The sequence below is a fragment of the Eretmochelys imbricata genome, chromosome 9, assembly GCF_965152235.1.
Source record: "Eretmochelys imbricata isolate rEreImb1 chromosome 9, rEreImb1.hap1, whole genome shotgun sequence".
In the NCBI taxonomy this organism is placed as follows: Eukaryota; Metazoa; Chordata; order Testudines; family Cheloniidae; genus Eretmochelys; species Eretmochelys imbricata.
The window spans coordinates 45,412,942-45,439,881 of record NC_135580.1 but is presented as its reverse complement, the minus strand read 5'-3'; the positions used below and the strand labels follow the sequence as shown (position 1 = coordinate 45,439,881).

At 41.8% G+C, this 26,940-nt stretch overlaps 1 protein-coding gene across 2 annotated transcripts; it reads right to left on the bottom strand.

Moving 5' to 3' along the window:
• PLEKHB2 (pleckstrin homology domain containing B2) lies at positions 1–26,588 on the bottom strand. 2 transcript variants are annotated; one of them, XM_077827282.1, is made up of 8 exons: positions 26,498–26,588; positions 15,441–15,488; positions 14,643–14,795; positions 11,822–11,924; positions 11,038–11,077; positions 7,275–7,364; positions 5,927–6,035; positions 1–4,742 (listed from the first exon to the last, which is right to left on the bottom strand). In XM_077827282.1, exons 2-8 carry the CDS (start codon positions 15,475–15,477, stop codon positions 4,606–4,608), a joined length of 669 nt encoding a protein of 222 aa, XP_077683408.1. In that variant the 5' UTR covers positions 15,478–15,488; positions 26,498–26,588; the 3' UTR covers positions 1–4,605. The 2 variants fall into 2 exon arrangements, with proteins under 2 accessions (XP_077683408.1, XP_077683409.1); XM_077827283.1 differs by lacking the exon at positions 26,498–26,588 and adding an exon at positions 25,682–25,863.
• Positions 26,589–26,940: the final 352 nt, after the last annotated feature.

Genomic DNA, 26,940 nt, shown 5'->3' with positions numbered 1-26,940 from the left:
TTACAGTTTAATAAGCATTTTATTGGTAAGAATTTTCACCATAAATTTAGAACTGCATAGTGAGAGAACAGGACACAAGGGAAAGAGCAGTAGATACAGAGCATGGGGTAAGAACATCTAACACTAAAGCACCTTAGAATGAAAGTAATTTATGTTGATGCTAGCCTCTATTATCTATATATTGTCTTGTGTGTCGCTTCTGTATCATCCATATCACCTGCTCTACATTTTGTTTTTTGTTTTGGGGGGGGGGGGGGGGGAGAACCAGACACATGCTTGAGAAACATATTGGTTAAATTTCCCTTTTGCTTCCTTGTTGAACTTTGCTAGGTGGTGCTAGAAGCGAAGACCCAACAAAAAGTTGACCGTTCTGTGCCATAGTTTTGGAAGCCAGATCCTGCTAGGCACTGGTTAGAATACGCTCCATGACAAACAAAGGAAACGTCATCTTCCCAAAAAACAAACCAAACCAAACAATGCTACTGCTCTTCCCATAGTAATTCTAATCCCCAGCTCTCAGACACATACACCTCTACCAGCTCATTGACACACTGGCTTTCAGACCTTTTTTAAAAAATATATTATATATGTAAAATAAAATGCCTATGGTCTACATTTCCAATTGTGATTTTGGGAGCCCCACTTGAGATATTTTAAAAGTGGCAAATATCCACTTTCCCTCAAAATCAGGCCTCTTATGTTTCTCAAGTTGGGCACTACCCCAAAAACCAAAACAAAGAAATCACAAGTCACATTTGACAACATAGACTCATAGTCTCTGCAAATGTTCTAGTTTAAGCTGAACATACCTTAGTCACTATGGACCCAATTCTGCCACCCTAGTGTAGTACCTTACTCGGGGTGGAAATCAATGGAACAGTAGCATCTGTATAGCTCCAATAGATCTACATAGAGCTAGTATCAGGCCCTGATTCACCAAGGCATGTGCTTAAGTGATTTGCTGAACAGGGATAGTTTGAATCAGAGCCTCAGCAAATGCCATGATTCAGACGGCAGTGTCTGTTTAGGACCAAGTTTTCAGCCAGCTTTGAAAATTTAAACCTGAATTAGGACATCATCCCTGCTGCTGCCCTATCACACTTTTCTGAAACAATAAGCAAAGTTGCTCATTAATGAGCAGACTTTCACAGGTGCAGAGGTCCTGCAGTTCCCGTTACGGTCCATGGAATCTGCAGATGCTTGGCACATCTGAGTTGGTGATGGAGGAGGAAAAAGGCCATTACTGTGTAGCCACCCAGACAATACAATAAAGCTGTTACTTTAATCCTGAGGAATTAGATGCAAGCCAGTGTTTTAGGGAAGTGGATTTTTGGGCTGCTATATATGGTCTATCTCATTATTAACTGTAAGTTGATGTGACTATCCACCAAAGCCTTCTCTATCTGAGGCATGACATCTCTGCTTAACTGCTCAATGCTACTTTGCCTGGATCTTCCATCATTAGCAGGAAGGCTGTTAAGTTCTGACTCCCAGCACCAAAGGAACCAATATCTTGATTATATGCTCCAATATAGTTCAGTGTGTGCGCTTAACAGCTATAAACAAATGCTATTAATTAGTATAGACAATCAGCTGCCAAGATTTTGTTTGAAAGCAGTCTACTGTAATTGAAGCCAACTGGACCCTTCAGCTTTTCTTTAAGGATTTTCCTTTTAAAAGCATTACTCTACAATGTCTGGGTTATTTTTGTTTGATCATCTTGCTTTTTGATTTGCAAGTTCAAAATGAAAGAAATCAGTGTCTTAAAAAAACTGTTTAAAGTTTAACTAAACTGTGCACATGAAAATTCTAACAGCAATGAGTTCCTTTTGCTTATGGATTTTATTCCTACAATCAGGGACTTAGATACAATTTTGTGCTTTCAGCACAAGACACACAACTCCTATGCTGCAGTCAACACACCCTGTAAAAATTTGGAAGTAACTGCTAAGTTACTAGACTGTTCTTTTGTGTGCTTTGCTTTCACCACCATTACAATCTAACAAACAAAACACACAAAATTTGGAGTTATATGTAGCTGTTTTTATTTTCTACATGTTACACACAAAATAGCACAGGAATAGGTGATCTATGGGTGTTCTATACCACTAGTCAGATTGGAGAGCTCCAAACAGCGTCTGTACTACTGTGATACAGCCAGTTCCATGGTAACATCAAGTCTTGCAATATTAACAAATATTCATTTAGGGCCTGATCCTGGGAAGAGCTTAGCACCCTCATCTGCATGAACATCAAGATAATGAGCACACTGCAGGATTGGGCTCTTAGACAGGATTCAGTGATGCACTTCAAATATTTTGGATTGGTACATGGGCCAGTTTCCCTTCTGGGAAATGTATTCTTTTTAATAGGATTATTCCTCTTTTGAAATGCCAGGTGTTGTTTCTGCACAACATATGTTCGTATAACACACTTTTCTTGGATGAACACGTGCAGTGCCCGTTGAGTTCACTAGGAGCCATTACATGCACATAAGGGCAGAATTAGTAAAATGAAGTTTGTTCCAAAGCCTCTTGAAGTTTATTGAAGGACATTGATTCCAGTAGGCTTTGGTTCAGGCCCATAATTAGCAATACATCCAAGGTAATATCAGTCTCATTAGAACATTTCTTTTCAGTGGATTTTAAAATGTGTCCATTTATGACAATTGGCCCCAACACAGTCACAAAAATTTTGCTCTCTCAGTGGCTGTTAACCTAAAGCTGTATTGCCTGTCTGGGTTGTGCTGTACAACCAATACAGGACTCTTCAACACTTTGGAAAGTTTGGTTAAGCCAAGTTTATTCCTTCTCATCAAAAACTAATATGGCTGCTAGATCCCATCTACTTTCATCTTCCCTGACATACTCTGGCTTTCATACCTTGAGGATCTTAATCAGCTTCCAACTGAAAGCTTAAAGAGGCAAAAGCCTCAAAATATTAAGACAGCATCATTATAGGAAGCTCAAAAATAGCAGAAGTATAAAAAGAAGACAACTTTCTACAAAGATCAAAGCTTAGGCACCCTACACCTTTTCCCCAGTAAGAAAGTATATACATGTCTGCTCATTGGTTCCTCCATCATGCCCAGTACAGTTCAGTTTGAATTATAAAGCAGGACTCTGCAACTGGTCAGGAATGAGAAACCATTCAGCAGTAGTGAACCAGTCAAAGGAGGGAACAGCTCCTTGGGGTATTTTTTAAATGATGCGCTAATGGTCACTGTCAGGGATTGGGTTTTATATACACACAACCTCCCCTGACATCACAGCATCCATATACCCACCACCAGGCAAGACCTTGCTATGGGGAACTGATGGGTTGGTAAGGTAACGGACAGGGAAAGCAGATCTGCAGCTCATCTGTGACGCACTGGCCCGTAACATAAAACACATGGCATAGCCCACTTACAAGGTTCACTAGAGTTTCTTTCCCATTTCCCTCGATCTGTTTTCGGTCTGCTCCTCCTTTTCCTATTCATCCATGGTCCCCTCCTCAAACCAACTCCAGCTTACCCTTTTAACACACACCTAGGGGTACTCCCAGATCCAGCACTGCAAGGATGAATGTGATCAGCCGTCTTTTCTGTACGTGGTACAAAGAGCAGTGACACAAGAGCTGAACACAGGTCCAGGACCTTGCACACCACAGCCCCTTCCCCACCAATGTATTTGTGACTGGGCATGGGGAAAGAACACCTCTGCTCGATCCCAGAATCTCCCCATCCTGTTTTGTTACCCTGTTTTTAAAGTCTGAGTCCCAACTGCTTAGAGTCTTGTGGACTAGGTTAAAGAAAAGGCTTGTATTGGTAACATACATTTCTCCCGCTTTACAAGTACTGAAATCATTCAATTTTCTTTTAGCAGAGAAGGAATTAAGGAGTATTTCCTCACTTTACCAATCTCCTTGCTGAGGATTTTGTCTCGTAAAATGGGTTTGAGAAGTGGGCATGCTAACTCCACTGCCAATGTATTGCAATAACCCTCCAAATTTACACATTCATTTATGAAAATTCAGTGCCAGCCACTGAAAAGTGGAGATCGCCCTAGGGGGACAATTAATAGAATCCTGCGTATCTGTCTTCTGGAGTGTTTTGTGAAGTCAATAGCATCAATTCCCTGAATATATGACTTCAATACACTTGGCTGCTACTACACTAACATGCTGGCATTAGCACCTGGACTTAACTAGACCATTCAAGGCTTAGAAATAAACATTTGTTCTGGAGTCTTAATATTAACAGTCTGTTCTTAAGACTGGTGACAAATGACAACCCTTAACCCTTTGCTTATATTTCATTGGTACTAATGCTGATCATGGATCAATGGACAAAATATAAATCCATCAGATAGCCAAGCTTCATAAAAAAAGCTCTCTTGAAATTCTCAAGTGCATCTTTAACCATATTTCAATTAAATGGTGCCTTTAAACCTTCACCTTGGGATAGGTAAAAGTGGGTTAATTATAATTATCACTACTAAAAAAGGTATTCCTGCATTTGTCTTATTAAAAACCTTTACAGTAAACAGTACTTTGCAAAATATATTATTGCACAGGAAGAATAAAGGTTTTTTTGTAGCTACAAATACGAAGATCCCAGGGAATCTAGAAGACCCAGAACAATGATCCCAGGGCCATTCCAGTCGCTGCTCCAGCGAGCATGCCCAGTGCAAGGTCTCCATCATTGTCACGGTAACGTTCTCGAATGATGACATGATTTGCAGGGGGCTGGCCATAAGGTCCTAGAAAGTAGTAATAGTTTGATTAGAAAGAGTTCGAACGTATGTTTTTGATTTTAGATGCAGGCTTGAAAAGCCTACGCATTCACTCACTCTCCCACCCTGTATACTTGAACACTAACAATCTCTTTCCTTGCAGTTGGTATGGTGAAAACCAACTCCCCCTTGGAGTTGGGTGCTGATGCCAATTCTTGAACCTGCTAGGACAGAGTACAGACAGCAGCCTTCCCCAACATCACAGAAAGGGAGAAGCATAATCCTATGGCTAGCCTATAGGGCTAGGCAACCAGAGATGTAGGTTCTATTTGCGGATCTGGCACACATTCCTTGTATGGCCTTGGATGAGTTACTTAATCTCTGTGCCTCAGTTTCTCAATAATCAACATGGAGATAAAATCCCCAACCTCAAAAGAGTGTTGTGGGTTTAATTCATGTATGTTTGTATTTTGAGATCTTCAGATCAAGTGCCATATAGAAGAGCAAAGGTGTATTACTATATCCAAAGCCAACACATCTCTGCATTGGATTAAGTCTCCAGCTACTTAGAAGTCTGCCCTGCAGCTCCTACAACTCCTCAGTCTTCCTGTAAGGTTGGCACTTGGGAGAAGAGCTCTCTAGGGAAAACCTAGATGCAGCAGGAAGTGCTCACAGCAATTCATTAAGTGGGACCTTTTTTCTCAGAGTCTGACTAAACCAAGGGCCAAGCATGGTGCCAGAGGGCACTATATGCAAGAGGCGGTGGTTGAGTGACTTAGAGCTAAGGTCCTGACTGCTTGTGGTCTTTAAAGGCTTGGTGGTAAAAAAACAAACCACACATTAAAGCTGAAGGGGAAGATTATGTTCCCACAGAACTTTTTGGGAGCGTAGACGTGTTAAGCCAAATCTCTTGGACAAATTCCATCTTTAGTCGGTACAGTCTCTTGCTAATCCCCAGAACAGCTTCAACTGAACACAGAATTCTTCACTTCCTGACTTTGTCTAGTGATAATTACCTCCTTCCTCTCAAAAGGGAAAGGTTAGTCCAGTGGTTACGGCAAACAGGGGGGTTCCTTCTAAAAACCACCTACCGCTACATTCAGCATCAAGAGTGATGGCAATATTCCATAGGAAATATCACTTCATAATAACTTTACTCTTGATTAGAAAGCACATGAACCAATCTGGAGGAAGGAACTGGTATTCATTACCTTGGTACGGATACTGATAAGGAACAGCATAGGCTTGTCCATTAGAGGCATAGATGACTTGAGGACCAGGAGGCGGATATGCACCATTGTACTGCTCGTAGCCATAAACCTGGGGAAATTAAATGCACCTGTTAGAAGATGTTTTGCATCTTTTGGATTTGTTTAAAGTGCTTAGCTCTCCACCCCATTCCTGGTGCGGTTTAGCGATAACCAAAATCCACTATGTAGAAGGCAGCACTGTGCTGTGAAATGGGTGCAGGAGACCTTCCCATATATAGTTTAACCACAGTATTTTGCAAGTTAACATCTTCAGTTCCTGCACCACCAAGTTTAGCCATTGTAGAACTATAATAATGCTGTCACTTAATACACACAAGTGTGGCTGGCCATGGCTTCTATATAATTCTGCCTTGTGATATGATAGAAAAGCACAGCCATTCAGCAGTTGACAAGATGGGACCAGTAATGACATGTTAATATCCCTGATCCCTCATGATATACACCCTATGGCCACACCTCTTCGGAGGCAGTCTTTTCACTAATCTACAGGAATGAAGCATATTGCTCACAGTGACTGTTCACAATCAGAACTATTTATAAACAAGAGATTGTTTGTTCTATTCCAAAGCCCAATCAGTAGCACAGAAAAGGACCAGTATTTGGAAAATATCATATAGCATAAGTCAGCACGTACTGAGATCAGCAATATTTTGATCAGCAATATCCAATTGCTGCCCCATCCTAATATCAGCAATATCCAATTGCTGCCCCATCCTAACCCCAGCGAAAAAAGGATCTATCTATATATACACGTATGGGAACTATAGTTACCTGAGTTACTATGAAATCCTGGACACAAAGTCCTGATCTGTTTTACAAATGTCAGCTTCAAGCAGTAAAACCAGGAAGAATTATAAAATAGAATTTTTATCTAGAAAGAAATTTTTATCTGGAAGTGCAGATATATTGTCAAAGCCTTCCAAAAAATTATTGCATCTCTTTGCATTAAAGGTGAATACCCAAGATTAAGGACATATGGCCAAGATTTGTAGAAGTGACTAGTGATTTTGGGGTGCCTCCATTTTTCTCTGCCCAATCTGAGACACCTTAAAGGGGCCTGATTTTAGAAGTGCTGAGCAACCACTATTCAGAAGTCAAGACCCTTTAAAGGTGCCTCAAGCTGGGCACCCAAAACCACCACTCATTTTTAAAATCTTGAGCTTCTTCCATTTAAAAATAAGATACGTTTAAGAAAAAAGTCAAACCAATAGCACTTCCAAGGAACAGAGTCTGAGTGTTCAATACAGTCTTTTCACACTTATTTTATGCTTCCTTATTACACCCCTACCTCAGGTGATGGGGTAGCGTACGCGGTGTATGGGGGAGGAGCTGAGGAAATTGCAGTCTCATCATACATCACTTCAGAACCAACATAGCCCTAAACATTAACAAAGTAGACAGCAGTTATTCACTTCTTTACATACAAGAGAACGGACTAAAATATGGACTAAACATACAAGTGACCCAACAGTAAACTGAAGTGTTCCTAGAATTCCTGAGTGTATTTATTACTGATACAAGTGTCAATATCACACCATACCTATGCTTTAAATGAGGAGCTTTATTACAGTAGCACACAGTACAGACACCAAGTTTGCAAGGTTTTCTAGAGGATATAACTTCATGGGGTGATCCACAGCAGGAAGAAAGAGGAGAGCGTGCATCACATAATGCCGCAGCAGGAGACCAAATAGGGGAGCAAAGCTTCGGTCAGATCATAGAATATCAGGGTTGGAAGGGACCTCAGGTGGTCATCTAATCCAACCCCCTGCTCAAAGCAGGACCAATCCCCAATATTTGCCCCAGATCCCAAATGGCCCCCTCAAGGATTGAACTCACAACCCTGGGTTTAGCAGGCCAGTGCTCCAACTACTGAGCTATCCCTCCCCACCAGGTCAGGTAGCAGTCAGGAATGCAGATCAGCTCCTTGAATCAACTATTTTCTTTTCTCGGACTCATGTTATTCCCCTTACCTTAATGTTTTCAAGTGATAGGTTATTGTTTTCTTGTTCAGGTTAAATTGATTAATTTGTAGGTGGGGAAGGAGGACTCTTCTCATACAAGTTTACATACACTTTCAGTCGCTCCAGAGTAATTCCACTGAGCTCTATGGAATTACATCAGTGCAACTGAGTACAGATGTTGGCCTATAAGGATCAAAGGTAAAGCTCACAGCTGCACCCAAACATTTCATACCAGTGACTTAAGCTTCTCAGCAACCCACGCACTTTGCCTACAAATAAGACAAGGACCAGAAAATAGCAGATCTATATTAAAACATCCCCTTCCTTCAGCTATTTGTAGAAACATACATAATTTAAAACATTACACTGAAGCCATTTTTAGAAGCACCCTCTGCTGAATCTGTGTCCCTTCCAAAGGCAGTGAGGAGGGGCAGGGAAGTAACTCACACAATAACCACTGTAGATTTCCAATGGTTTGTTTATGTTTCAGAACGGCCTTGGGTATTTGCCCATAGTTGTGACGATGCACAATCCTGCTCCTATTCTACCAGAGGCTTTCCAAAAGAAAAAGGCTAGCTTTATAGCTGTACGGTTCCCATAAGCTTTTAAATATTCTCTCCCTGCAAACACACAAGTAGATTTATACACACAAGGACTTCCATTGAACTCATGGGACTACTCAGGTGTATGACAGTTTGCAGGATCAGAGCCTAAGTGACCCAATTGTCGGAAGTGGGAAGCATCCAGCTATTTCTAGTGAAGTCAGTGGGTGCTGCTGGATGCTCAGCACTTTTGAAAGTACGATCACTGAGATGCCTACAGATGGACTTTGAATACTTCGACTTCTTTATCTGAAATCTTATTCTAGAGGTTTAACAGTAGATAGCATCTGAAGGTCACTCTCTAAAGCCTCATCTACACTTGTGGCACCCTGTAGTATATATGTAGCATCACACTGCAGTGCAAGCTGGCTGCGTCCACACTGCAGTGAGTAGCTACAATTAGCAGTGAAAGGCTCTGGCAGCAGGGAGAGTGTTGGAGTCTTTCCCCCCTGCTCAAGTCTTTCACTGCAGTGCAGAAAGGCTCCAGCACTGGGACGCTACATTGCTAAAAATAGCAGTGTAGACATGGGAGGCACTGCTTGGACACGTAGAGAGCCATAACCTAAGGTTCTGTCATGTCTTTACTTGCCGAAGCAGTGTCTCAGCGTCTACACATCTGTTTATACCCATGCTAGGGAAGCGTGTAGTATATGTACTCCACACACCACCATAAGCATAGACATAGCCCAAGACATTAGTTAGAGCATAATTTGCAAAGCTGTCGGCTACCAGTTAGCTTCAGTGTCGAGATAACTGAATGTTTACAAAACTCCCTATATTTTTGAATTCCATGTGCAATGATTGATTCAAGGGTAAAACAGGAGTTCTGTACCCCCTCTGGTTTTCAGAGATTCATTCCTTTTCCCTCTGTTTAACACCATGATGCAACATAATGTGGCATTCTGCACTGTAAAGCAGTTACTTGGTACAAGAAGATAGCACTTTTACCACACTACAAATGTTGCTTCAGGTATCCAAAAACAAATTGTGTCACATGATTGGATGTAGCAGCTATTGTGGCAATGTGCGTGTCAAGAGTATGAAATAAGCCTTTGGATGCAGGGTCAGTATTTCCCAATGGAACGGCAGTATTTCAGACACATGGTGTCTAAGGATACATCTACCTTGCAGCTGAGATGTGTGCGTAAAGCAGGGGTAGGCAAAACTTGTGCCAGCTCAGCTTGAGCAAGGATGCTAAAAACAGCAACATGGATGTTGCCAAATTAGCAGCAGTTTAGAAGGCTCACCACCCAATTTCAAGCCGTCCCGTCCCCCCCCGTTCCCCCTCCCCCAAGTGTGATCTCAGGTGGCTAGCCCATACCACCCTTGTGCAGTAAAGTCCACATTGCTATTTTTAGTGTGCTAGCTTGAGCTGAGACAGACCAGGTCTGCCTACTAATGCTGGGAATCGCACCTCCCAGATATCCCCTTAATGTTGTTCTTTACCAGTTTGGGGAAAGCTATTGCCAGAAAGTGTTCTATAAGACAGCCTCAAAGAAAGGCAAAAAAAGTGAGTCAATGACAGAAATAGGATGGCTAGGCCTTCCAGCAGAGCAATGCCACAAGTTATATCATAAGCTGCAAGGGTTTACAACGGAGCACAGATCGGTCTTTACGGATGAGGGAGTGAATAAGCCATTTTCATTAGAGCTAAGCTTTAAGGTGCCAACAAAAGGGTTTTTAGTTCTGTTTTCTAGGGAGTTTACAGTGGTAGTATTTAGATACAAAATAGAACATTTGACTCAAAAAAGACAATACAATGTTAACTGCAAATGCAAACTATGCATTTCAGCATGCAGTTATCCAGTTTGAATACATGCATGAAACATTTTTGCTGTAGCCCAAGTTTCTGAAGTTAGTTCTATACGGTATGATTTCCACAGAACTACATAAAGCAGCTTGCAAAGGCAGATTTTGCATCTTCTACAAGTGAGTCTAGCAACTGTGTAATATCTACATAAATGTGGCTGCCACTCATTTCAGCTAGAGGCTTCTCTATACATACACTCCCCGCACCATCATCTGGCTTCCTTGTGGACTACTCACATCTAGATGGGCCTGATCCCAAGAGGTAATGAGCAGTGAGACAGTCAGACTGCATCTTAACCAGCTACAAGAGAATTCATGAGTGCCCACAACCCCAATCCCCATTCTTGGTCTACAGATCAGCCTTCTCCCCATGACGATGCCTGCCAGCTTTCTGAGACTCCTCCTTCAATGAGCCTTACAGCACAGTAGCTGCAGCACTCCAAAAGATCACTCTTCTCTTTTAACTAGCATGCACAGACACAAAACCCTCCTACCAGAGTTGTGAGCACCAGATCCATGATGTTCATACCCCTTTTTGGCCCAGGCAATCCTGGGCAAAGCACCGTAATTCAAATGGGTTCTTGAAGATAGTGTGAAGGAAAATTGCTAGGCGGCTGACTGCCACTCACACACACTCCCTACCCCATCACTATGGAAACGTTCACAGTACACTTACCGCATTTGTTCTAGCATCCTGGAGAGCAATTTTCCACGCCCTGCAAGAAACATTATTTAATGGATAAAGAGATACAAGAAATGTGGAGTAAGGTTCTGAACAAAATACAGATAGGCATTAAAATGTACAGCAGGAGACAAGTTTCAGTAGACAAGTGATATGGTGGGAAATGTATACCAAAGTTACTGTGGGAGACAGTGTGACCAGATGTCCTGATTTTATAGGGACAGTCCCGATACTTGGGGCTTTGTCTTATATAGGTGCCAATTACCCCCCACCCCATCCCAATTTTTCACCCTTGCTATCTGATCACCCTAGTGGGTCAAGGGTAGCCTACAGTTTAGGTAGGACATATGCACAAAGGGATTATAGGAAGGAGGCATTAATTCCTCTGAACAGTCCATAAGCTTATGGCAGAAGTAATGTGTGCTGTTTTGAGGCTCCTTGTTGTTTGAATACAAAGAAGGGCAACAAAGAGCCAGGCATTAAGATGCAGGAGACCTGCAGCCACACGGAAGATGGGGCATCACTACTAAAGTAACAATTTGGAGTGGAGGAAGGGAGGGAGACAGAGGTGTCCCCACCATCCCTTCAGCCAAATTGCACCTGTGCCAAGGTGTAACGTAAAAAGAAGAGGAACATGAGCCCATGTCAAAGGAACATTCTTTCTCTCAGCATTTGCCAGCATGCAGCTACCCTGAGGAACTTCAGAATGTTTGGGGCCCTTTCTTGGGCTACAAGGAGCTAAGTACAGCGTGTTAAACAACATTCTTTGGAAACTCACAAGCAGTCATCTGAACTTTCTGCACAGAGGTTGATTGTTTTCCCATCCCGACAAACAATCTGCAGCAAAGAGTCTCTCGGCTTCCCCTCTGGGGGCTGGAAATCTACTCCAGGAAAAGAAAGCCAAAATATTAAATGGAAATCTTTTGAAAACAAAATTCTTTACTTCTTGAAGACTAATTAATTCACAACGTCTCAGTCCTTCTGGTCAGGTTTAAGTAAAGCAATGAACTTGTGTTATACAGATGTTGGTCTCCTAGGTCGCATATACACTGCAATAAAAGACCCATGGCACAGCTGCGGCTGGCCTGGGTCAACTGACTCAGACTGTGGAGCTAAAAAATTGCAGTGTAGACATTTTGGCCCAGGCTGGAGCCCGGGATCCCTCTCATGGGATCTCAGAGCCCAAGCTCGAACATCTACACTGCAATTTTATAGCTCCACAGCCTGAGCCCTCCAAGCCAGAGTCAGCTAACCCAGGCTAAATCACAGCGTAGACATATCACTAGGGTAGGGGCTCCATCAGGACAGGAGAAAGTTACTACAGCTTAGATTGGCTGCCAGTCAAAAGCCTCTTAGGGAAGGACTTCAGCCTACCAGCTCGTATTTCGTTGTTACTGTATATAAAATGCTCGGCTAAAGGTTCTGTTAGAGACAAAACTGCACACACAAATCCGTCTTGACCAAGAGGGTAAAAAAAAAAAATTAAATTCAGTCAAACACACACAGATTAAACTTCAAGTTCTCCCCTACCTGAAATCAGAAGCTGCCTACATATATGGCATCAGCTCAGAAGACCCCAGCAATTTTGTGCTTTAGGAAAGATGCAACAGTTTTTCAGACCATGAAGCCACTTCCAACTTGAAGCCTCAACCAGTTTTAAAACAAACACACATCTCGAATTTAAAAGGCTGCAGTGACAAAGAATCACTTACCTGTTACTAGACCAAGCAGAACACCAGTGTTAGAGAGTAATTATGTGCTAAGAGCACACTATTTCAGTGAGTATATCCTCTCCTCAACAAAACAGACATGCTAGCTTTCAGGGTGGATAAAAATCAATTTAAAAAAAATTAAAATAAAATAAATATATAAAATCAGATTTTTTTGATAAAATGTTTTGAGGAAAAAACCTAGCTAAAGATAGTCTAAGATCATTATAGCTCAAAGATATCTCATCACGGAATAGGAATTATAAATTCTAATTCTATAGTATGAGACAATAGATTCACGTAATGTTTAAGAAAAGTTTTGTAAATGAGTTCCAATAGTTCATGGATTAGGGACCCAATTTTATAAGGTTCCACAGGCTTCTGTATAGATTATTTAGGTTAATCTGTCTATCTACCCAATGGGACTCAGTGCTCAGTCTAGAAGATACCATCAGAGATGCTTAGTTTTGCAGTTCTCAAACTGTGGATTTGTCTCTCCAGAGATAACATGCTTATTAACAGCAAAAATGTTTTATTTCTCACCTCTATATATTATTTAAACAAACCTCAACCCTATGCTCCCTCTGAAAATTTGTGTACATGGAGTCAAACCCTTACCTCTCTCTAAAAGTGCAAAGACAGAAGATTGTTGGGAGCGGAATAGATCTGGACAAGGAGAAGAAGTCTGGAGATTAATGTGAGAAGGGAGGGACAGACAGTAGAAACAAAAGTGAAACTGTTTGCGCAGCATATTCCAGAAGTCTTGAGGTCTTTGAGTGTAGCCTTCATTGATTTGAAATCTACCATATCATTCTCTCACTAGAAGGGAAAACCTATAATGGCAGCAGTGATTTTTAGATCACTTTAAAAGTATATAGTGTGTACATTCTAAAAATGAAACCTACATCTGAGTTGTGGAGAATATGTATTAAGTTTATAACAGCCAACAAGAATGCACTTTTATGTAGAAATCCATGATTAAATTGAGTCTTCCTGACCACTGATTTAAATCGATTTAAATCAAATCCACCCTGCTAGCCTTGCTGCCTACCAGGGAAGCTCACGCTGAGATGTGGGGAAACATATTCATGGGAGTGGATTGCTACTCAACCTGATTCTGCTCAACTAGAGGCCTTAGCCCTATATTGCATAATACAGCCACAAAGGACCTAAATCAGCCAGGAGTCCACATTCCAGGTCACTAGCCAGAACACAATCCCATTTATAGGCAAGGAGACAGCTGAATAAGGCCTCATGCACAGGGCCCTGCATAAGCAAGGGCCAGCCTTGTTCCGTGTGCTGGCTGCACCGTGAATACAATGGCAGGACAGAATGCGATGCAGCCTCCCCATGAAACTGTGGAGATCACTAGACTGAACATCACCAGCTGTGTGTATTTCTTGTTGGGTTGTGCCCACTGAATAGGTGTTTTCTCACCAAATAAAAATACTCTCTACTGCTGGTGTCCTTCTGGTCGATCAAGTATCAAGTGAACAAGTGTCTCTAATAAAAAAGGCGTGCTAGAAATGAGCTTGCTAGTACTTGGATGGGGCCTTCCTTCTAGTTCTCTTCTCCTCCCAAGCCTCTGGACAGAGCCAGCTCCACAATGTCCATCAGAAGCGCACGACATCAGGTGCATCAGCAGTCTGCTATCGGTACACCCAACTCACACTTCTGCCACAGTGCAGCCCTTTACTCAGAGTTTACGCCAGCAAAATCAGTGTCATATACCACAGGTTCACCATCACTCGAGTAGCGTTTTCTATGTGAATTGCAGGAAATGCCAAGATGATTACCACATGATACAATGCCGTGAGAAGCCACTCCCTTTATTCGTTTACAGATAGGGAATCAGGAAAGAAATTTTAAAAATCAAAAAGTACGTTCTACCTCGGCATTCATTTCCCACTCTGATGTTGATGCAGTGCACTCGCATGTGGACTTTATCCTCTATGTCATGCCGCTGCTGATCATCATAGAATAGTAAATGGCCATCAGACCATAGGTCAAACCAATTCTTCTTCCAACGACGTAAAATAGTGCCTAAAAGAATGCAGAAAGTCACTTCTGGGAGCACTGATTGGAAAATGCTCATGTCTAATGCAGCCAAAACAGCTTTTCAATTTGACCCTTTGAACAAGGTATTCTAAGGGTCCAACAACTAACTGCTAATTCATTTTGCATCAGGAAATCTCATCTTCAAAACAAAGGGACAAACAATATACAACAAATAATGCACAATATTTAGGCCTCATGTGCTATTTCTTATTTAACGATTAGCGTTATGATTGCTAGGGTGTTTTTTTAAGCAAACAACCCAATGCTTCAGGATTCCAGCATGCTAGTGACCAAGTACTACATGGGACCAAGTGAATAAGCAAAGGCTGGTAGTTGTCCGGTAAATTTTCCAGGCTCCACTTATAATAATCCATTGGGTTACATTTTTATTTTTTTCTACAAAGCATTACTTATAGAAGACGACTACTAAATCACGAACACTCAGCTATAGCAATGCCGATGTTTCCCATTATTGTAATCCAAAAGGTCAGATGGTGATGCTATCCTTATAGAACTGTTTAAATGAGACATAGGGAAATACATTTTTCCCTACTGATGGTCTATAAGAGAAACCGATTCCCCAGCAAACAGTTTGGCTGTGTGTAAGTAGGTAAAAAGCCAAGCACTCACTTTGCCGAAGCAGCCATCCACTCTTCACAAATGCCATCTCTGTTTACTCTAGGGTGAGAAAAGAAGGGGGGAAAAAACCAAAACCATAATCAGGGAGAGGAATCTCAAGGCATCCTGCCTAGTTGAAACACCTTGGTGTATCTAGCTGATGAGTGCACACGAGTGTCTCCTTCCTGAAATGCATTCCCGTTGAAAGACTACATGGTTTGGATACTGTCTGAACTATTTCAGAGTGATCTGCAAGAGTTACATGAAGACTATCCAGATCATCTTTTGGCAGCTGGAAAGATACCCAATAAAGATCAGTTAATATTCCACAAACTTTTACACTATTAGTGAATGCAATAAAAAATATCCTATGATGTTAGGAGAGACTTTAACTACTAGTAACCTATTTCTGTTCTTTACTAAGTCATGTTATCAAACATATAGATGAACACAATATGTTGGAGAAGAGTCAACATGGCTGGGAAATCATGCCTCATAATCTACTAGATTTCACAGAGAGGCTCAACAAGTATGTGGATAAGGGTGATCAAGTGGATATAGCGTATGTGGATTTCCAGAAAGCCTTTGACAAGGTCCCTCATCAAAAGCTCTAAAGCAAAGTAAGCAGTCATGGGATAGGAGGGAGGATCCTTGCATGGACCAGTAACCGGTTAACAGAATAGGACACAAAGGGTAGGAATAAATGGTCAGTTTTCACAGTGGACAGAAGTAAACAGTGGGATTCCGCAAAGATCTACTGTACTGGGACCAGTGCTTTTCAATATATTCATAAATGATCTGGGAAAAGAGGTAAACGGTGGTAAAGTTTGCAGACGATAAGAAATTACTCAAGACAGTTAAGTCCACAGCTGACTGTGAAGAGTTACAAAGGGATCTCACAAAACCAGGGGACTGGGCAAGAGAAAGGCAGATGAAATTCAATTATAAATGCAAAATAATGCTCATTGACAAACATAATTCCAATTATACATACAAAATGATGGGGTCTAAGTTAGCTGTTACTACTCAAGAAAAGATCTTGGACACATGGCAGCAGCAGTCAAAAAAGTTAAAACAATGAACTATTAGGAAAGGGAAAGAGAAAGACAAAATATATTGCCACTATACACCCATAAAGCCATGGTACACCCACACCTTGAATATTGTGAGAAGTTCTGGTTGCCCCATCTCAAAAAAGAAATACATTTGAATTGGAAAAAGCATAGAGAAAGGCAACAAAAGATATTAAGGTTTTGGAACAGTTTCCATATGAGATTAAAAAGACTGGGACTGTTCATCTTAGAAAAGAGATGACTGAGAGTGGATCTGTTAGAGGTCTACAAAATCATGAATTTTGTGGAGAAAGTGAATAAAGAAGTGTTATTTATCCTTTCACATAACACAAGGGTCACCCAATGAAATTAAGAGGCATCAGGTTTAAAACAAACAAAAGGAAGTACTTCTTCACATAATCGACTGTCAACCTGTAGAACTTGTTGCCAGGGGATATTGTGAAGGCCAGAAGAATAATTGGTTTTGATTAAGAATTAGATACGTTCGTGGAGGATATGTCCACCAATGGTTATTAGTCAAGCCTCTGACCGCCAGAAGCTGGGAGTGGATGAAAGGGGGAAGGACCACTCAACAGTTGCCCTGTTCTGTTCATTCCCTCTGAAGCATCTACCACCAGCCAGTGTCGGGAGACAGCATACTAAGTGGCTAAGTGGACTACTGGTCTGACCCAGTATGGCCATTCTTATGTTCTCAATATTAAAGACCAGTTCTGAGTTTCACCTGAACTGACAAAAGCAACACATTCCCAACTAAAACTGCCACTAGGAGGGGTGTGCGTCAGCAGGTGACTAAAAATGAGGACTTCATTCCCCAACACGCGTCAATTTCATAACTGTTCCCCTAGTTTTCATGACATTCCATGGATTTCCTCTATTCTACTTCTCAGAATTCATAAGCTACATCACCACCCTAACTTCCCCATCCACTCAGAACTTCCAGTCGTGCCCTTCTTTCAGTCCTTGCTGAACGCCTGCCGCAGCTATCCAGCCTACAGCAAAGCTTACCAGGACAAAAAGGAGGACATAATGTTAATGGGGAAGGGAAGAGTTCTCCTTTATGACCTCTGTTGTCCCGTATGAAAACTGTCTCCATATCCCTCTGAGAGGTATTCTTGTTCCTAAACTTGCACCTATTTAAAATGAAAAGTTCTTATTTCTCTTTAGCTTTTAAGTGACACTATAAAATGCTTGATAACTGCATATAAAGGACACTACACTAAACCAAGTTCTATTGCACATTATACTCAACTGCTGGGCTGCTACATTCTGGATTTGGTTGCATGATAAAGGAAATTGAACAAACCTCAAAAGGAAATGTAGGGAGGAGGGGGTTTGTTTTTATAACACAGCTGTTTTGACTGTTATTTATTTTTAAAGGGTTGGGGTTTACTCACCTAGCTGTGATTCAGCCAGAGCAGCTAAAACAAAAAAGTGTTGTTTTTCAACTTGCAACAAGGTCAATCTTCAGGCACAACTTTTAACTTGTAAATTAATACTATGAAAGATGCAGGAGTTAAAAGGAGATTCAGACCCCTTTGAACCTACTATTCAACATTTGGTTGTTATGAAAGTACACAAGAATATCCATTAAAGGTCTCACTGATTTGACATACTTTAACAAGTTTGCTGTTCTGCCCCTTTCCAGCTGAGGATCTCAAAGAACTTTACAAAGGAGACTCGACGCCCTCGCAAATTATGGTAACTATCCCCTTTCAGAGATAGAGAAATTAGAACAGCTACCAAAGTCCTGTCATTATAATTTGTATTTACAGATAAAAAAAGTGCAAAAATAGCTCCAGTATCAACTGCCCCCTAAACTCTCCGAATTTAGAAGGGAAAAGTTCGCTTACGCAGAAACTATCTGTTTAGTTTTAGCTCGTCCTTTAATATCAAATTATAAACCTTTCCACACACACACACACACAAAAAAAAAAGGTTTAAAATGGAAGTCCTAATGAGAACTCATGTAATGCTTTACTACCCAGTTCTTACAACAAGAATCTAAAATATTCTTAGCCCTGTAAGCATGACATCTGCTCCTCTGCCCCTTTTCTAATTTCTAAATGTACATCCTCAGGTGTCAGACCTCATGCCTTTACTTAGCCCCAGGTATAACTCTGCCACTCTCAGACCAGACCCCAGTATCCTGTGTATTGACTGTTCTGATCCTAATAGCAGGTCCAACTGAGTTTGAGCAACTGCTATTTCACGCACCTTGATCTCTTCAGCAGTCTGCGCCCAGAAGCGTATACAGTGACCACACAGTGTTCTTAAACTGTTTATTCTAACAGTAGGGGAGAAAAGCATTTATAGAAAAAATTTTAAACCAATCAAGTCTATATGAATGTTTCTTACCTGAAGAAGAGCTCTGTCTCTCTCACTAACACATACTGGTCCAAAGAAAGATATCACCTCACCCACCTTGTCTCTCCAATATCCTCAGACTGACACAGCTACAACAACACTGCATCTCTTACCTAAAGGCTTACCATCTCCAGTTGGTAACCTAAGCAGGCCTCACTTCAGACACCCCTATCTGTATCTCTAGTTCCCCCAAACAACTCCCGCCCCTCTTGACAGAGTGTTCTCTTTTAAACTGTCCAGAACTTTTTTGATCTCTAGTGTGTGCCGGCCTTTTCCATTCTGGGCATAGTCTCTTAACAACTCTCAAGTGTCTGCTGAGAAGTAGCTTAACTTGAGCCATTCTTTCCCTTCCTGCTTGTTTTTTTCCATACAGCCCCCTTAAACTACTAAACCAATATAATCATAAAGTAAATGTCCAATAACCAAATCAATACAGAGTATTCATAAATTATTATAGAGCAGCTCCATGCCTGTCACAATTCTGTCTATAGGAAGGTGGCACATCTTACCTGCAGGATTTCAGATATTTTGTTATCCAGGCAGAAAAGACAACAGAACATACTAGAGCAGTTTCAGACATTAAACATTCATAAAGAAACATCACACAATCAGGCTGGGTTACAATATAAGATGAATAGGAGTCATTTAAGATTTTACTATATACAGTGTTCTGAAGGACCAGTGTGTGGACCGGCGCGAGTCCCTGAGATCTCCCTGACACAGTTTAGGAAGGCAGCAAGTGGTACCCTGGTATCAAAAAGTTTGAGAAACAGTGCTATATATGCCAGACAATTGGCGAAATTCCTCCTAGGTGAGAACTCAATTTTTAAAATGAGGGAAAAAAGTACTGTCATTGTCTTGCGACACATTACATTACAAGAGGTGCTTGAACATACCCTTGTATTTCTTAGTAGCTCTGCTACAGAGTATATAGAGTATACTGAACTGTATCTTATTAACTGCAGTTCTGTGTTCTTTAACATCAAGTGGCTAATTACGTTATTACAACATGATCAAAGACTATGGAGAAAGGCAAACTGCTAGCAGATGATATCCCAGCCTAATTATTGTATTCCCAGGACTATTAATAAAGAAAACTGCTTCCACTGAACACAGTCAAAATTCTGGAAATTTGGGATAATGAGATCAGCTTCTAGACAGGCATTAAACTATGATGTCTATTTAAAAATAAAGCTTTTAATTACAACTGGCATTTAAGCCATCTTGCTAGAGCATCCATTTTGATTAGAACCCTTTGTAAGATCATAACCTGCTTTAAACCAGCTCATATCCTGCTTTAATGCGAGCTTAAAGCCAGAAAATATACTTGCGTTACACACCAAGGCTCCAAACCTTCATACACATTTACAATGGCTTGTTTTTATGCATTGCTTTCAATTGAACTAAGTGTATGTGAAGATAATCAATCATGTGCTTAAGATTTTGCAGGATCACAGCCTAAATTCTCACAATTGTGATAACAGTATCAATATGTCCCAATGCTCCTTAGCTATGCCATCAGGATCACAAATGCATCCCTTTTCCAGCAAGATATCAACTGCTACCACTGGGCACAGAAACTCTTTCTCCACTAATTCCTAATATTGGAAAATCAACAGTTCGCATGTTAGATCCCTTCTATTTTATTAGCTTTTGGATTTGTTTTGTATTAGTAGATCTCTTTAAATGGGGGAGGGGAAAAATATAAAGTGACAAATTGTAACTGATCAGGTTAACATGAAATCTAGAGCAGGGGTTCTCAAACCTTTTTTTCCATGGACCATTTGAAAATTGCTGAGGGTCTCAGTGGACCACTTAGTGATCTTTCCAAATGTTGTCTGTACCATTAGCTAACTACTGTAAAGTGCTTTGGATAAAAGCGCTATATAAAAAAACCCTTATTAACTTTTTTTGTTCTACAAATAAAAGCACACAACTCAGATTTTAGTATCAGTAGTCTTACCTTTCTAATGCGATGGATGTGCCCTCTCCCCCCCTTGCCGCAGCAGCTTCCAAACTGGGGCTGGGTCTCTCCCCTGTCACAGAGCTGATGCTGGGAAGGAGGGCCATCCCTCCCTGGCAGCCACAGCCCTGGAGCTGGGGAAAGACACCTCTTTCTCTGGCCACCACAGCCCTGCACATCCCAAATGTCCCCCACCCCCCTCTTCTCACCCCATTGCCCCCTCCCACCTACCTCCTATTCCCCCCAAGGCCACCACCTCACCTCATGTGCATTTTCTCCAGGGTCCAGGGACCTAATTAGTGGACCCATGCCTGCACAGCTCCAGTAATTAGATGAGTGGCTCTTCATTTTCTCATGTGCGGCCGCCCAGGTGCGCACTTTAGAAGGAACTATCCGCGGACCACCTGAATGGAGCTCGTGGACCACTGGTGGCTCTCAGACCACAGTTTGAGAACCTCTGATCTAGAGGTAACCGTAGTTCACAGAAAACACAAGATCAAGTGCTACTAGAGGCTCTCCATATTTACACTTTATTGCTTATCATCTGGTCTTGCTACTCACTTCATTTTCTAAAAAGAGGAAGAACCAACAACTTCCTTCCTCCTAACTAAAACAGTTCTATAAAATACTCCAATTACTGTAGCATCTGAGCACCTGACGATCTTTAATGTACACCCTAATGACACCCATAAGGTACAGCAGTGCTATTATTCCCATTTTACAGATGGGAAACTGAGGCACAGAGAGACTTAAGGCACAGATCCTCAAAAATATTTAGTCTAACTTCCATTGATTTCAATGGAAGATAGGAGCCTAAATACCTCCAATGATTTGGACCTAAATGTCTTGCACAAAGTCACACAGAAAGTTCCATGCTAGCACCCTACCAACTGGGCAACCCTTCCTTTCTAGAGCTTCCGAAGTTCTAATTGTATTTAAGCTTTAAAAAAGAAAAAAACCCACACAATTTTCTCCCGCATGTGAAACGTTTACAACTGAAATACCAATCTGTACATAAGGGATAATCCTGTGTGGTATTGAGTACCCTCAGTTGTTATTAAAGTCAACTGGAGTCCCAACAGTAAACTCTCATGAAATCCCACTGACTTCAGTGGTTGTAAGTGTAGTGTCAGGCAATGAGACAGTTGTTGATACCTTAGAAACATACCCACACTGTTAGAATAATATAGAGTTACCCTTGTGGTACAGAGCAGACATGTTTCTTCCATCAACTGTATATTTATTTTTATTTATTTAAGGAGAGACAACAAACCTTTTGTCTGAACAATTAAAAGCTACATATAAAGTTTAGTGAAGGACTGCTTTTTTAAAAAGATAAGCCCTGTAGAAAGTCTAAAAGCGTATCATACAAAAAACTGTTGATATATTATTACCATGGGAAAAACAAACAAAACAGAAAAACAGTGGTTGGATAGCAATTGATGATGGCGATAACATTTTGTATTTATACGATAGTTTGCATGTAATCTCATGCATGACAAGTTACGTGCTGCAGTAAATTAAAATAAATGAAAATTAATTTAATTAAGTGCATGACACTTACTACCAGTGTATATAAGGATAAGGATCACACAGGCAGGTAGAATGTATTACTGTCAGCACACAGATGGGAGTAGCATTGAAACCAAACAGATATTCTAGACCTCTGGTAAGGAAATATTTAGTTTTGAGAAGAAATATGATGTATGCATTCAGTCAACAGTAAATTTTAAAATATTTTCAAAATTATAAAAGCTAGCTTGATAGGATCAGTTATAATGGAGAGGTATTTGCCTTAAGTTAAAGTGTAACTAATATATGAAAACAGGATTTAAAATAGTACAAATTGGGAAGTTTTGTTGACACCTGTGATAAATGAATCAATCACTGAAATCTAAAAGCAATAATACAACAGTGCTCTGCAGACACTGGACATGAATTAACAGCAGCAGGACTGAAAAGAGCTATGGCTGTCCCCCACTGTGAAGATTAGCAGCATTCTTCCTCCTCCTGTTTGCACACGACAGCTTTCATTTCCAGAAACTGTAAATATAATCCAGAATATCCAATAGTCTCTTTTTGTAAGATCTGTACTATTCCCAGGGGCAGATTTTTAAAACCTGCCTTCCCTACTCACATCTGCTTTTGGGAGGGCAAAGAAAACTGGAGGGACAATTAATAGAATTCAGATGGCACCGGTCCCAATTCTGCAACTGGATCTCAGTGGGAATCTGCCCATTCAGACCTAACTGCAGGATCGGGGCCCAGCAGGGTGGATAAAAAAAATCCATGATTTAAAAAAAAAAAATGATTTTTTTTATCTAAACCAGATTTTTTTGATAGATTTTTTCCTCAAAAGCATTTTATCTAAAGATCATTTTAATTAAGATACGTTATAGCTCAAAGATATGTCATCATGGAATAGAGATTATAAATTCTAATTCTATAGTGTGAGACAATATATTCATGTAATGTTTAAGAAAAGTTTTGTAAATGAGTTCTAATAGTTCATGGATTAGGGACCCAACCTTATGGGGTTCCAGGGGCTTCTGTATTGATTTTTTAGGTTAATCTATCTACCCAATGGGACTCAGTGCTCAGTCTAGAAGATACCATCAGAGATGCTTAGTTTTGCAGTTCTCAAACGGTGGATTTGTCTCTCCAGAGATAACATGCTTGTTAACAGCAAAAATTATTTTAAATAAATATATAGAGGTGAGAAATAGTTAAATAAAGCAATTCAAATGTCTGTCTGGTGATGTTCTCCTCCTAATACATCATGGTAAGAAAATCCTTCAAATATTAATGATTAATCTGTTGAATTGGAGATAGATATTTATGAAGACATTGGGAGCTGAACTGCTTCAATTATCTTTGGTAAATGAAATAACCAAACAATCATTCATTTTCTGATATAGCTGTAAAACTAATCTGAAAAGTTTTCAAAATCATAGAATATCAGAGTTGGAAGGGACCTCAGAAGGTCATCTAGTCCAAACCCCTGTTCAAAGCAGAGCCAATCCCCATAAATCACTTTAAAAATGTGTACCTTCTAAAAATGAAACCTACATCTCTGAGTTGTGAAAAATATGTATTAATGTTATAACAACCAATAAGAATACACTTTTATGTAGAAATCCATGATTAAATCAAGTCTTCCTGACTAGTGTTTTAAATCAAATCTGCCCTAGGGCCCAGATACCCAATTGTTCCCATCCATTAGATACATACACATCTCAGTAGTGTTAAGTATTCCTGTGAATGATTGAAGATGGAGAATTAAGACTAAAATATAATTAAGGGCAGCCAGGGTGAGGCTGGTCTGAAAATCAGGTCCAGAAAGACCTGGTTACAAAAAGATCAGTTTTGGAATTATGCTAGTAGTCCCTACCAGATCTTACGGGGGGGGGGGGGGGGGGGGGGGGGGCGTTGTTTCAGGCTTAACAGCAGTGTTCTCCTCCCTAAACTTGTTCTTTTCCCACCATGCCTTCCCTTTTCTATCCCACCTCCCCAAATAAAAGTTATAGTGGACAAATTCAAACATCAGCTATGTCCACTGAAACAAGTGGGAACACTTTGCCTTTTAAACTTCCAAATCCTGCAAATGGCTACATGTTGGCAGACTCGAGCCTGCTGAAGTACACATGCGCCATACAGAGCCACTTTCAGGATCTAGGCTAAGATTGGAAAGGGCCAAAGTCATCCAATTCAAAACCACTGGAGACTCACAAGTCAGAGCTCAGATACAAATGACTCAGAGAAAGAATATCCCAGTTACTTCCCTGTCCAATCCGCCCCCTCCCTTATGCTTTCTTGCTTGTATTACGCGGCTGTGTTTCTCTATTGTTATCAGAAATGGCTTATAACTTTCCACTATTGAACAACTTATACCTCTGCCATCCTGGCTACACTAGGACTATGCCTTGCACCGCTTTTCCAAGTCTATTCATAATATAAAAGCATTCAAAGTCTGCACCACTTTTGTATTTGTCCAAAAACATGTCTGTCTAGACTCTCTAACCTGAACCAATTATATACAGCGCTATAAACACCTAAACCGGAATGAAATTGTTTACTTTTTTTATTTCAGTGAGGGAGGGAAAAAAAGCAAAAACAAAACAAATAATTCAGTTTCAGTTTGAAACTAAAGAAAAAAATTTTTGGTTGGGCCACGAAACTGAAAAATCATATATTCAATCAGCTCTACCCGATGCCCTCAGTTTAAATCACAAGTGTCACAATATTTGGTGTTTTTCTTAAAGCCCCAGTGCTGGAATCAAGAAAGTGCATGAGAATCTCAGGTTTCATTAAAAAGGGAAAGGAGTACTTGTGGCACCTTAGAGACTAACCAATTTATTTGAGCACGAAAGCTCATGCTCAAATAAATTGGTTAGTCACTAAGGTGCCACAAGTACGCCTTTTCTTTTTGCGAATACAGACTAACAAGGCTGTTACTCTGAAACCTGTCATTAAAAAGGGAAATTTCTAGTCCTCATGGCTGAGGACAAGCTTGAAAAAAATAAAGCAAGTGTAACCTAAAGACTCAGAAACCAGAAGACAAATAAAAAGATCCTCACATTTAAAATCTTGAAGCTGTTTGTTTTTAACTCAGACTCACGATTTTTGAATGGGTGGCAATACCACTCTTTACAGACATCTCAGACCCTAGGACCTCATTTGGATGACCTCAGCAGAAGGGACACGATTCTCTCCCCCAAAAGGCAGTGACAACACTACACTAAGATTATGGGCAAGGAATATTATCCTAATGGGTAACATGCTGGAGACAAGAGGCCTCTTCTATTCAGTTTAGCTGAAGTTATTTGGCTTAAGTTTTTGTTCTGTTTGCTTACCAGACTCAGTGAAATGGGAGCTTCTTTCGGATTTAAAGGGAGAGAGGAAAAGTCTCTCCTCTGGCGGAAGAAGGCGTTGGCTGCACTTATTGCAAGTACGCAGTGTTATTGTAGCCGCGTGGGTCCCAAGATATTACAGAGACAAGGCGGGGGGGTAGTGTCTTTGATTTGGCCAACTTGTCCTGTTGGGGAGAGAGACAAGCTTTCCAGCCACACAGAGCTCTTCTTCAGGTGTGGGAAAGGTACCCTACCTGAAGAAGAGCTCTGTGCGGCTAGAAAGCTTCTCTCCCTCCCCAACAGAAGCTGGCCCAATAAACGACCTTCCCTCCCCTCCCCTCCCCCGCTGCGTCTCTCTTATTTCAAGCAGACACTTAGCATCTCCCTGGCTTCTTGCCCGCTGCTTTCTTCTCCCTGCGCTCTGCCCAGGGCCGGCCCTGGCACTCGGAGCACCTGCCACCCGGGAGCTGCAAACCTGCATGAAGCCTGCCAGGCGCCCTGCGGGCGAGGTCGGGGGTGGGTCAGCAGGAATTTTCCCGGCGCCCGAGCGGGGGGCCGCGGGGCGGGGCGGAGCGGCGCAGGGCAGGACGCGCCGTCACCCCCGGCTGGCTCCAAAACACCTCCTGCCCCTCGGCAGCGTCTCGGTTCGTCTCGCTCCCGGGCGGGCGAGCCCAGCCGCCCCGAGCCCAGCAAGGCTCGCGCCCGCCTTGCCATGGCACCGGCTCCGGGCAGGACCGCAGGCGCGCAGGGGTTCCCAGCCCCGGATAACGCGCAGAGCCCCTGCCGCCCTGACCCGCCCCGGGGCCCGCTCCTACGCACCTGCCGCTTCCTTCAGACCTGACGCGCAACCCCCGCGCAGCGCGCCCCAGGCTCCTGCCTGACGCTGGCTGCGCTCATCACCCCCTCTCTGACGTCAGCCCGTCCTGTGATCCGTGAGCTCATCTGATCCTACTGCGCAGGCTCCGGGGCGGCTGGGAGTTGTAGTTTCCAGGGGCAGGATGCGGAGGCCGCGGGCGCTGCCGGGTTCTGTGCACGTGTTGGGAACCTAGTCCGTGCCCGTGGGCCGTGCAGCCGGCTGGATCGCGGGAGTCCGAGCGCTTGGTGGATGCCGCTGTAGAGTTCCTGTTGCCCGCAACTGAAACGAAAGCACTGCCGGGAGCGGGGTCATTTTCCCAGGAAGCAGGCACCAAAAATACTGCAGGGGCGTGTTAGGAGCCCAAAACGCCCCTACGCCATTCTCCTGGATTTCTGTTTAATATCGT

Excerpts from the sequence above, each read along its gene's own strand:
- PLEKHB2 (XM_077827282.1), bottom strand. The coding sequence starts at position 15,477 with ATGGCATTTGTGAAGAGTGGATGGCTGCTTCGGCAAA. Across the intron at positions 14,796-15,440 it reads TGGATGGCTGCTTCGGCAAA|GCACTATTTTACGTCGTTGG; the intron begins GTGAGTGCTTGG and ends GCATTCTTTTAG. Across the intron at positions 6,036-7,274 it reads ACGCTACCCCATCACCTGAG|GTTTATGGCTACGAGCAGTA; the intron begins GTAGGGGTGTAA and ends TAATTTCCCCAG.